The sequence below is a fragment of the Mauremys reevesii genome, linkage group 24, assembly GCF_016161935.1.
Source record: "Mauremys reevesii isolate NIE-2019 linkage group 24, ASM1616193v1, whole genome shotgun sequence".
NCBI lineage: Eukaryota > Metazoa > Chordata > Testudines > Geoemydidae > Mauremys > Mauremys reevesii.
The window spans coordinates 6139307-6152356 of NC_052646.1; the positions used below are offsets into that span (position 1 = coordinate 6139307).

A 13050-nucleotide genomic window follows, 5' to 3' on the forward strand; every position below is an offset into this window, starting at 1 on the left:
CTAGCTGAAATTCATTCACCCCTGGGCAGCAGAATTACAAGTCCATTTAAGTTTCATACTATGGGCTTAAATGGGCTATAGAACTTTAGCTGGCTCATCTGTACTGGGGGAATTTAATCTATTGTCTCACCCCAGTCAATGTAGAGATGTTCCCATGGCCCTAATTTATCAGAGCACTTAAGTACATGCTTAATTTTAAGCATGTGCTTAAGTCTCACTTAAGTCAGACGGGCTTATGTTCTCCAGTGGTTTCTCATGTCAAGTTTTCAGTGACTTAAACAATGGCCTTAGTTGTTCCACAGTATACCAGAACACATTGTTGAGAAGTTTTCCTGCTATTCAGCCTACATTTACATTTGTTTAATTTCATCCCATGTAGGAAAACGGAAAACAAGCAAAAACTGTGGTTCAAGGGGAATTCAGATGCAAAACAGGCACAAAAGTGAGCCGATTTTTCTAAATGACCTCTGACAGGAATGAATCCATCTTTTGCAAAAATTGGAAGTGCTATTGAAAACAAATACATTTTAGCACAGTTGTGGACCATTTTAAACCCTGTGTAAGAAAATGCTAGTGCATCAACCTTACTTTTCATATTCTTCTTTCTTTAATGCCCAATCTAGGAAGAGAAGGGAGAAAAAAGGAGTAATTAATTTTTCCACCAAAAAAACCCGGTGAAGTTCTGTTTATCAAACTCCGTACAAGTCCCCATTACTTTCCAACATTAAAAGATCTATGCAAATTTTTCCACAGATAATTTTTTTGTGTGTGGACGTTTTTGTCTTTCACTAAGTCTGTTCACAAACAATTTAAAGCCTGATCCTGTAAAATGTGGTGTGCAACATGTTGTTTTCTACGTGGTTCCATGCAGGTGCAGTCCTCTGTCTACATGTTGCAGGATTGGGATCTAAGACAGCCATGCCTTACCCATGGATTTCTATGCAAAGTTCTATTGACTTAAAGGTTAAATGTGGGTGCTCAGCACCTCTGAAGCTCAGGACACATATTAGGTGCTAAATTTAAGGCATCTAAATTTAAACATTTTGGCCAGAGTATATACCTGAAAGTCCAATTCATTTTATCAGTGGTTAATTTTAAAATACATATCCAGTTTCTTAATTTTCATCATTTTTTCTACCATAATTTTGCATCTAAACCTTTTCAAACCCACACATTTCATCTTCAATTCTGTTTCTAATCCAGCTGGGAAACTTCTAGGTTCTTTTTAGATTACGTACCTTTAGTTTTATAACGCAGCCTTGAGTTCTAATGAAAATGAAACAGAATGAAAATGGTATTAGGCACAAATATAGAAACATTAACACTGAAATCTCTCTATATTGAAAAAACAGAATTAGCTAAAGTGATTTCTGTAATTATTCCCTGAGCAACTGCAGAGAGCTGTCATTCATTTAACCACTTAAAAATTGAAATACATTATGTAAAATATATACCGCATTTTTTAGCTTCCTATTTTCTGTCCTCAAAGCATCAATTTCTTGGACCTAAAAAAGAAAAATAAATATATCAATAATTGTGCTGGGAAAATTTCAACATCTGTGTCACCTTAGTAGCTCTTGAAATTAATGTCAGCTTTTTCAGGGCTTATTACAATATACTTGCCAAATTTTAAAACACCTATAATATTGTTCTTAATTCTATAGGTTAGGTATATGCTGTAAACAACTTTAAGAAAGTTAACTCGTTTACTGATGCTGTATAAATATAATCACATTGGGTTAATAAATATTGTAATCACACAGGCTCTGATCCTGCGACGTGACTTCATTGGTGCTCCATGCAAGAGCAGGATTCTACAGAGAGAGTATATTCCAGGAACAGAGCCATTGTTTTAAAAGTATAATGTAATTAGCAGAATGTTACTACCCAAATGGATCACAAAAATGAAGCCAGCGAAGAAATATAATGACTGTTGTGAGGTTTACTCCTTCCTCAGTGTCACACACACAGTCATGCCATGTTACCAACAAAGCCAGATTTCATAGAGTTTATGACCAAAAGGGACCATTGGATCATCTTGTCCGACCTCCTGTGTACCATGGGTCATTCAATTTCACCCTGCTACCCCTCTATTGAGCCCAATAACTTGAGTTAGACTAAACAGTTGTGTGCCACAGGCAGAGAACAGGAGAGACCGAGGTCAGGGGTGGTGGAACAAAGGGAAGTAGTGGGGACTAGCACCCCTGCAATGGAGATATTGTGGGAGCTCCATCCCTGTGTAAACTTGCATGCATCTAGGACAGCGAAGGGAGAGTTGGAGCCAGAGGGGCTGGAGCTGTTGCCGCAGGACCCAGGGTCAGGCTAGGGAGTAGGGAATGGGACCCAGAGCAGCTGGAACAGGCTTGTGAGAAGTTTGCAATCCCTGGAACCCACCTTCCCAGCCAAGAGCTGGCTCTCAATACCTCCCCTCACTCCCGCTCCTATCCCTTGACCCCATTCACAGGGAACTTCACCTCACCCAACTGAGGTGCCCTGGTCTGATTTAGTTGGTTGTTCAAACTATAAACTGAGATTTTAAGACTGTTACAGTCTGTCTCATTCTGGAGATACTACTGGATTCCCCTCTTATGCATCTAAGTGGAATATGCCATGTTTTTTGGCTTGAGCACTGTGTCCCTTCACATGTAGGAGAATTACTTTCTTGCTGGTTCTGTTTGTTTATGTTGTGTTATCTGGTGAACAGAGGAGTCATTTTTAGCAAAAGAAGGCCTTGCCTACACACAAAAGTTGTACTGCTTTATTATTTTTATTTATTTTTTATTATTAATTATTATTATTATTATTATTTTTAACAGTTACACCAGTATAGCTTCTTCCCCTTCCATATGGGAAGGGGAATAAGCTATAGCAATATAAGGCACCTTTATACTAGTGTAAGAGCATTCACACTAGTGATTGTACAATATAACTGTATTAGTAAAAAAACCACCACCACCAATAGATATAGTTATACCAATCTGAAAACTGTGTGGACCAGACCTCACAGAGTCTCAGCTACATACACGAACCTCAGTTTTCACAAGCTGAACATTAATAACATATATGTAAATGTCTTCAGAAATCTTTTTTTGTTGTTGTTATGCATTACTTACAGACTGACTGCTGTCTAAAAAGGAACAGATTTCATGGACAAGTCTCTTTCTCTGATCCTTATTTTTCCTACAAAATACAGGAATTTTAGACTATATTCATGTTTTTAAATGTATTTTGATGTATATTAAGAGTAAATCAAACAATAAAAAGTGAACTAGAAGTACAAAGGCAAAGCATATGAAAGAGCTCAGCTTCTCAGAAAAGGTACTTACAAGATTTGCAAATAGGTTTCATTTTTCACCAGCACCTGCTCACCATTTTCTGTATGAAACATGCATACATTATATTATTACACTTTAATGAACATCATAGCTCTTTTTCCAAAAATGTTATAGTCAGGAATAACAATAGTAGCAGGATAAGTGTCAAACAGACCCAGGGCTTTAAAGCAAAAACTACATAGGGCTCAAACTTGCAAGTTGTTCCATGCGGGCAGACCCCTGCACCCTCACATTCACTTCAGTGGGGTGCCATGTGGGAACAGAGATCTACCCATGTGGCTCAATTTACAGGAGCAGGGCCGCAGTTTGCAGTAAGACAATGTTATGTCCCAGCAGGACAATGAACTGCTTGTTTTAAACTTGTCTTTCGACTGACCTGGAGACTTATGTAGCCAAGGGCCTGAGTTCGGATTTCCACTCACACTGATGTAACCCCAATGATTTAAATGCAATCATTCCTGATTTACAACAACGTGAGTGAATGGAGAATCAGGTCTAAGGCTTCTTAAGGGCCTGAGATGTTGAATACCTCTTCTGAGACTGCCTTCAGTGGGAGTTGAGAATGCTCAGAACCTTGCAGAATTGGACCCTAAATTCTCATCCGTAGTTGCTTGTTGGCTAATATTATGTTGGAAATAAATTACTGATTGGAAAGGTTGATCTGATTATTTTGTCATTCCTGAAGAGTGATTTTAACAACTATCATTTCGGCCTCGTGCCTTGCCGTGTGAGACACCTCACATAAATAGAGCCAAGGATTAGAACTTACCCTGTTTTTCAAGTAATGGCATTTTGAGAGTGGAACCTGAAATCAGAAACAGAGATGAGTTTAGGCTACAATCTACAGTTATTCCTTCCTTGTAGGGATGCTACAATTTTTAACCTTCATACCCTATGAGGTCTGTTTCTAAGAGCTAAGTAAAACAAAATCCACAGATCAGCTCTGGTGCGGGATGTATAAACCCTCCTTGGATAAGTACTTGTGGGGGTAGTCTATAGCTTCACTTTCCAGGAGCTGAGCTAACTAGATGAGCTAGATGACCAGAACTCCCCATGGACTTGGGGAGGGGGTGCTAAAGGGAGAACCCCAATTCCACCCCTTGTTCCTCATCCTGGAATTTGGGGTGGAGGAGGCTGTAAGAGAAAGTCCACCCCGTCCTTCTTTACCTCCCTGTAATTTGTGGGGTGGCAACAGGAGGCTCTCACATGAATTCCTCCCATGTAATGGGTGGGGATGAAACATCCCCAATCTCCCCCTTAATCACACCCAGAGATTTGGGAGGGGGATAGCAGAATCTTCACAGCCCCCCCATTCATAACCAGGAATCTGGGGAGTGGCTTAAGGAAAACCCCACTGCACCCCAAGAATTTGAGGGGCTATAGTAAGGCTCCCTCACAACCCCCCCTTTAGTTATCTCCTAGGGGGGCTACAGTGAAACCCCCACAGCTGCCCCACTCACCCCAGGGATTTCAGGGGCTCCCCATATCCCTCCATTCACCCCCCATGAATTTGGGAGGCACCAACAGCTCCCCCATTCACCTATGAATTTGGGGGTTATAGTGAAACCCCATCAGCCACCAGGCACCCCAGGAATGTGGGGGCTCCCCAGAGCTTCCCCCACCTCCCTGGAATTTGGGGGCTCCCCAGACACCCCCAAGCATCCCAGGGACTTGGGGGGCTTCCCACAGCTCCCTCATTCACCCCAGGGATTTGGGGGAGGCACAGTGAAAATCCCCATATCCCCCCCGGGCCGGGCCGGTCTCTCCCCGCCCTGCGCCCCGCACCCACCCGGCCCAGGCGGCGGCCTCTCGGTCTGCAACGGCCGCTCCGCGCTCGAGACGCCGGTTCCAACGGCCCGGGCTGGAACGGGGGGAGGGCGAGGCCGCTGGGGGAGGGGCTGTAGCTGGGGTGGGGGGGGGGACTTGTCACAGGGGGGCAGGAGCAGCCTATGGGGGTTAGCACTGGGGGCAGGAGCAGAAAGGGAGATTGCACGGGGAGGGCAGGAGCAGCCTATGGGGGCTTGTCACGGGGGCAGGAGCAGCAGGGAGGATTGGCACTGGGGGCAGGAGCAGCCTGGGGGCTTGGCACTGGGGGCAGGAGGAGCAAGGGGATTGCACGGGGTAGGAGCAGTTTATGGGGACTTGGCACTGGGTGGGGGGCAGAAGCAGCAAGGGAGATTGCACAGGGAGGGCAGGAGCATCCTGGGGGGGGGCTTGTCACTGGGGGGCAGGAGCATCCGGGGGGGGGGCTCAGTGTGAGTCAATAGAAGTTCAAGGTTGTTGCTCAACCTTTATACAACCCCCTTTGGCCCAAGCACCTAGTCAATATTTGGGACTTTGGCAGGTTGTTTCTGTCAACAGGAGAAATTAGGAGTTAGGTATTTCTTTGGTGCGATCCTGTTTATTGACAAAGAATGTACACAACGTCTTGTTTCCCTAAACACAATAGAAACAACAAATAGCAGGCAGTTTCCTTGCTCAGAAATGTAGGTCTGCCTTTCCGTCGAGTACTGTGTCCAAAAGAATCTGTCTCTTGGCTTTGTCCCAGGGCCACGCTCATCACAGCTTCTCTTGCTTTCTGCCTTTCATGCACAGACCCACTGCAACCCCTAGCCCCAGTGTTTGCAATCTTTCCCCAGGAAAGCTTCTGTCATCCTTGCCATGCCGCCCATTGTCTTGGGATGTGGCTTCCTACCATTTCCAGCTATCACTATCCAAAGGGGCATTTCATTGCTCCTTCCATTTGGCCTGAAAGAAGGGTGGTTGGCCCACCCATCAGCTTTAATGAGGTCTGCAATTGTCCATAGCATAACACAGTGTTTTTTTTCTCTCCCAGTATTAGGCATACCATTGTTTTCTTGTAGGTTGAGCGTCAAAATTGTGCGAGCTCTCAGGGCTCAGGCTAGAGCTTTAGGCCAAAAATAAATAGAATTAAGGGTTGTGGGAGAATTATCATTTGGGATCCTGTGCCACTGTTTGTCTTGTAGTTCAATGATTGCAACAGCCTCCGCACAGTTTGTCTGGAAGGTTTTCTTTGCAGCCGAAATAAAGTTTAGATTCTGAAGATCCTGATGATTTTCAGGGGCAAGAGGGAACAAAATCTCCTCTAAGCTACCAAAATGATGCCGGGTGTCAAGCGGTGATAATATCATTGAGGGTGATTTGCTGGATCTCAGGGAATCATGCAGGAAAATGCTTCATTGCAAGAGGGTGCTCCTTTAAGCACTGTTCCAAAGTTAATCCCCGGTGTGGTATCCCTCTTCCACATGAGAAAGGCTTGACAGCTCCACAGTGTAAAGTACATTGACAACACACCCACGCTGCAGGAAATTGAATGCATTTATGCTGAGGCTGCTGGGAGTTGTAGTTGCGACCGCTTCCTACGAAAGAGGATGGGTGTTGCCCGGTAGTACAGTCCTCCTCCTTGTGAACTACAACTCCCAGTGCTGCAATAGGAGGAAAGAAGGAAGGAAGCAGCTGGCTGCATAGGAGAAAGGAGGAGTTGGTTGCTCCGTGCCTAGTCTAGTGTATTACCCACTGCAGAAGGGACAGGGAGGGGAAAACCAATCGCTTGCAAAAATGAATGTGGTCTTTGCAGTGAAGCAATATGTGTCCAAGATGATTGAAGACAGCGGGCCTGGGATGAAGGTCCTCCTGATGGATAAAGAAACGGTGAGCTAGGCCGCTGTGGCTTCTGTATTTACAATGGCATCTCCTCTGCCTCTGTCATTTTGTCTTTCACGAGCTATTGGGGGTTACACTGGCTTCTGCCCCGACCACAGGCTGCAGTTTTCCTCTTGGGAGGGTGTGGATCTACAGGAAGATAAATATCTCTTTGCTGCTCTAGTGCATGCCCTGCCCAGGGAGCAGAGGGAGCTTATGGCTTCCTAGACCCCCCTCCTTTCCTCATCTTGCCTCTAATAATTTGCAGACTTGCTGTCCCTTCCTAATAGGGTGACCAGACAGCAAATGTGAAAAATCGGGACACGGGGTGGGGGTAGTAGGAGCCTATATAAGAAAAGGACCCAAAAATCGGGACTGTCCCTATAGAATTGGGACAGCTGGTCACCCTACTTCCTAAGCAGCTTGCTCCTGGGGGAGTATCCTGCCAGTGCTGGGCTAGGGAGCAGGCTGAAAGCAGTTCTGCTTTGCTTCCTCAGTGGGACGAGGAGCAGGTTGGAGAATGGGGTATCAAGAATTGGTGTGAGAGCTGGCTGCTCTCAAACACCAATAAATCCTCTGCTGTGCCCACACCATGAACATGCTTTGCAGTGTTAGCCCAGTGCACCGAGGGCTGCTGCACACCTGCGTATTGACATAAAATTGCAATGAATTATTCAGGGAAACTGAGGTACAAGAGGTGAAATGATCTATCCAGGGTCACACAGCAAATCAGCGGCAGAGCTGGGGAAACTGAACCCAGGCATCCTGACTCCCAGTCCTGTGCGCTAACCATTAGTCAACACTCCCTTGTCTCAGTATCTCATGAGCCTGTCCCAGCAAGTCGACATAACTTGGCTTCTCCTTCTTTCTCCCTGCAGACCAGTATTGTGAGCATGGTGTATACACAGTCAGAAATCCTTCAGAAGGAAGTTTACCTCTTTGAGCGCCTCGATTCTTTGAACAGAGAGACTATGAAACACTTGAAAGCGATCTGTTTTTTGCGACCGACAAAGGTAAGCTACTTTTGTAAAAGCAGCTGCTGTCAGGATTGGCATTTTCTCTGCCCAGGTCCTATGTACAAGCTGAGCAGATAATGCTGGTATCTAAGGCTCTGATCCTGCAAATACTTTCCCACGTGCTTAGCTTTATGCTTCTGAGCAGTCCCAATGAATTCATCAGGCCGTCTAATGTGTATAAAATTAAGCACAAGTTTGTGTTTCACAATCAATGCCTTAGTTTGATAGCTGTACAAATTTTACCTTGTCCACTCTCCTGGAGTGAGTACTTTAAAAAAAAAAAAAACAACCAAAAGACCTTTAACCCTCCCCTTCTCCCCCCAACCCCTACATGGCCCATTATACAGTGTTGGCAAGTTGATGTTGTACCTGGGCTAGTAAATTTCCTGGTAGTTTTCATCTTTGCAAAAACGATTTCATTCATGAAATGAATTAGATAATGAAAGCCACCAACAATTCCCTGTAACTTCTTACCGAGCATGCTCAGCCTTTTGCCTAAGTTGAAGGAACAAACCCTGCTCCAGTTTGGATTTGGAGTAGTATTGCTAACTCAAAATATTCAAACATCAATCATGATATTTTCCATCTGATTTTTAAATCCTGTAAGGTTCATGCTTTCAAGCTATTCTCTTCAACCACAAGGGGTTAGAAACTTACTCTTTCCTTCTTTTCTTTTAATTGACAATGGAATTTTCATGTAGTCACATGACTCCAGGAGCTGGGGCTTTAAGAAAAATGCAGAATTGTGAGAGGTGGCATCATGTGGGAGCAGTATTACTATGAAACAGAATTCTGTGGGACACGACCCACCATGCAAAATGACACATTTATTTAGTCTATAATACGTGTCTATAATGCTCACTGTAGTAGCTGGGGGTCTGACTGCTAAACTTGCAGGATGGGTTCGATGATCCTGTAGGCTTTTCCCATATCTAGTTCCCAGAGGGAGAGAGACATCTGCCTCATGACTTACTTTTTCTTTCTTACTAATACTGCTTAGCACAAATGTAGGTCAGAATATTGAAAGAGCCCAGTTTCCAGCTAGGCCCCAAATAAATGGCCAGATTTTCAGATGAGCTCAGCAGTAAGGGGCATATCAGGGGCTGAACTCTTGAAAATCTGCTCTTAACTGTGTCCCTGGAAGCTATTGACCATTCAGGAGAATCTGGACCTGCTTTAGGTGCCTAAATGGGAGCTGAGCCCTCTTGGAAAATTTGGTTCCAGTTGTGGCGCTGAGCACGTGGAAATCTGGCCGTGAGTTCCTTTGAAAATCAGGTCAATAGACTAGCCTCAAAGGGCAGGTCTTGGACGGTTTGTATCTCCTGAGGGAGGCCAGAGGATTGGAGCCACGAGCTCTGATACATGACCACTGTGGAGGACATGGGTTTAGCAGCCAAGTCAGCTGCATCCAGGGCTGCTTGCAGGGAGGTCCTTCCTGTAGATTTTTCCCTCTTCTCTGAGTGAGGAGAATTCCAGTCTGGCCTCTTGCCGGAGTAAGTCCTTAAACACTGAGAAGAGCTGGTTTTTCAAATTTTTTGGTCTGAAAATGTCAGTTAGTCAAAACCAAAACCTTTAGCGGTGAAGGGTCAGTTTTGATGAATTTTTACTTGCAATTTTTTGAAAAATAAGTTTAGAAATTGTTGAAACATTTAGTTTTGACTAGTTCCAATGAAAAATCCCAGTTTGAAATGCCTCTATTAAAAATTTTAAGCTAATTATAGTTTGAAAGTCCATTTCAGTTGCCTCAAACTGAATTCCGCCCCCCCCCCCCCCGGAATTCCAGTTTGGGAAGATTCTCAGAATTTTGGCTTTCGTCCTGTTTCGGGAGGGGAAAAATTCTCAATATCTTGAAATATTCAAAGGACAAGCAAACCGTTTTCCACCCGGCTCCAGTATTGAGTGCTCCCAGAATGGTGGTGCTGCAAAATCCTGGCCTCCAGTGATTTTTAGCAAGAGCACAGTGATTTGCAGAATCAGGTCCAGAGTGCTGCCATCTTAGAAGCATTAATTAGTCTAATCACCTGTTGCATAATTATTGGGACATTTTCTGATTTTTCTCTGTCTGGTTTTTCCTTTTATCCAGGAGAACGTGGAATACCTCATTCAGGAGCTACGAAGGCCCAAGTACAGCATCTATTATGTTTGTAAGTATGTCCTGGTTCACCAAGTATTTCAGATGCTCTAGGCAGACTCTGGTATGATGCAAATATTTTCTTCTAAACGTGAAGCATTCTTAAAGTCCTTGTTTCTGTACTCATTCAGCAGCCTTCTGATCCTCAGTCTCACCTCGGGAAGGCCTGATCTACATAGAGATTTTTGTACAAATTTAAGTCTTTTGGTGTGGGTTGTTTTTGTTTTCATTTTATCGAGAGAGTCAAATCTGTACAACCCTAAGCTATACCATAAATGGACTTTATACAGGGTTAGCATATTCCCTCAAAATTTACAAGAATAAGCTATTCTAGTATAAACACCAGTATAACTGCGTCCACACTGGGAGGTTGTACCACTTTAACTATACTAGTTTGAAACTAATATAGTTAAAGCATTTCATAGACACAAGCCCTTAGATGTTGCTTCCCCTCCTCGTGCCACTAGTCTTGAGTTTTTGCAATATGTCCCTCCGCTCCTATCTCCAAGTAACCTTACGCCGAGCTGCTCGCCCTTCCAGGCTTTACTTCAGGCCCATCAAAGGCACTTAAAAATGCATTGTCCTTCAGAGTTCTTTCATCCAAGGATCTCAGAGCAATTGGGCAGTGGGTTGCTCTTATTCTCCAGTGGGAGAACTGAGGCACAGAAAGGTGAATCAGCTTACTGGAAGGTCACACAAGAAGCAAGTGTCATGTTCAGAAACAGCATCCAGGGGTTGTGATTCCTAGCACCGCAATCTTACAACCAGATCTCGCTCTCAGCTGCCCACATCAGCAATGCCCATAAGCTGTGCAGAGCAGCCTCTTGTAAAATTATGAGAGATTCTTGTCCTCTTCCTCAGCATTTTCTCTTCTCTGACACGACCAAACCGGCTGCCCTAGGATTGAGGGAGGGGGCTGACAACATGAATGCTGACCCCACTTGGCAATATATTCCACAACCAGCAATAACACTTCACGCTTCTAAGGCTTTACGTCTTCACAACACTTGACAGACATGAATTAAACCTCCCACTGGGGGTAAAGTAGGCCATTCCCATCCCTATACAGGCAAGTCTCATCTTACTCTGGGGTTACGTTCTGCTGGCAGCCCATACGCATATAGTCAAAATTATGTATAGTCAAAATTACATTGAGCGTAATGGCGGTGGAATCGCCTGCACTACAGGTCCAGTATTTAAATTGTTATTTTTCTCTTTTTTTTGTTTTGTTTTTGCCGATCACCCAAAGCTGAATTTGCATGTTAAATGCGCGTCAGATGAGACTCGCCTGTATTACAGATGGGGAAACTGAGGTAGAAAGGCTGAGAGAGTGACGTTATTTCGCTTTGGATTTGAACCAGAGCCAAGGTTAGAATTTAGTGGAATGGATTGGTCCATAGGTGCCTAGAACAACTAGACTGAACCTTTCATTGACTCTGGCCCAGCCTGGTGTTTCTCAAGTATTGTGGTCATGCTGTGTAATTCTGGAACTTCTAGTCATACTTAGTATTGGGTTTAAATTCAGTCCTCTTAGAAAAAGGGTTGGGAACCTGTTTTTTTTTTTTTTCTGCCTTGTGAGATTCATGGGAGTGGGCTCAACCAGCCACTAGATGTCATTGTTGATCTGTACGAACACAATGAAGCCGGAGAAGAAACACTTGTCTAGATGAAAAAAATGCAGTAAAAAGCGTCGGTGGCTCAATACAGATTAGAAATAAATGAACACAGTGGTGTCTCGATGCCCCAGCTGTGATCGAGGCCGCACTGTGCTGGGTGCTGTACAAACACATTGCAAGAGAGGCTGTTATTGATTTATTGAGTATATCATGGGCTTGCTGCTGCTGCTGCAGTTCAAAGTGCCGTTAGATCGGGAGTAACATAAAGGGGAAACATCCATGCCACTGTCCATGCTGTACCCGCCCTGTGACTAAATGCAGGAAAGCTTCAGTCTCCGTGGCCATCAACCCAGTGCCCTGAGTTATCCCGTGACATTTAATGGGGAAATCTGGTTACAATAACTATCTAGACTGTATTAATAATCATAATGAATGCAGACCTAGGGTCAAATCCATCCCTGCTATGATTTGTCCCCTACCCTTTTCAACTGGAAGACTCTCGATTACTTTTTGTTCGATGGCTCCCTTGTATATTACGCATTAACTTCCGACCCCAGCCACTATTGACCTGCTGTGTCTTACATGTCTCCTTTCAGATTTCAGTAACGTGATCAGTAAGAGTGATGTAAAGTCACTGGCTGAGGCTGACGAGCAGGAGGTTGTGGCGGAAGTTCAGGTGCGTGTAATATTATCTAATATTTTACCATGACTCTCCCCATCCCAAAGTACTTTCAGAACTGATCAACAGGCTACATATGCTTGTCGCTGCAGCCACTTCTGGGGAATAACCTCAGCAGCCATTGAACAGTATGTGCACAACAACACTATGCAGCAATTTAGGACTAGAAGAATGTATACATTGTCTAAAAATAATCGGCCCCAAGCTGCCACAGCTCCTGGTTCCAAGCTCCTCTGCCATAGCAGGGTTGGTACGTAGCAGTCCCATAGCGGTGACTGACAGGCATACGTGCAAAAGGTGGAGTAAAAGCCATATATCAGGAACAGACTGGAAATGCCAGCAGAGATAGGAACTCTGAGAGTTGTGGAGGGAGGAGTGGGGATCGCTGGGAGTCAGTGGGGCTGTGAATCACTTACGACTTTAAGGACATGGCCCTATGTTCGTGTGTTTGGGCTGAATAGCTGGTGTTGAAACATTTGCTCGCATAGGAGGCGTAAGCGTCGGTGCGCCGCTCACTGTATTTATTTGTGTTCCTTGGCAGGAGTTCTACGGAGATTACATTGCCGTGAATCCACATGTGTTTTCCCTCAACCTCCTGGGCTGCTGCCAG

At 44.5% G+C, this 13050-nt stretch overlaps 1 protein-coding gene across 1 annotated transcript in view; it reads left to right on the plus strand.

Moving 5' to 3' along the window:
- Positions 1–5608: 5608 nt before the first annotated feature.
- The window catches only part of VPS45 (vacuolar protein sorting 45 homolog), a 54688-nt gene continuing 47246 nt past the window's right edge, over positions 5609–13050 (plus strand). The window contains exons 1-5 of the mRNA XM_039512672.1: positions 5609–7007; positions 7877–8011; positions 10098–10158; positions 12358–12437; positions 12982–13050. Of these exons, the coding sequence (XP_039368606.1) occupies positions 6915–7007; positions 7877–8011; positions 10098–10158; positions 12358–12437; positions 12982–13050 (438 nt within the window). The 5' untranslated portion in view covers positions 5609–6914. The remainder of the gene's footprint in view (positions 7008–7876; positions 8012–10097; positions 10159–12357; positions 12438–12981) is intronic.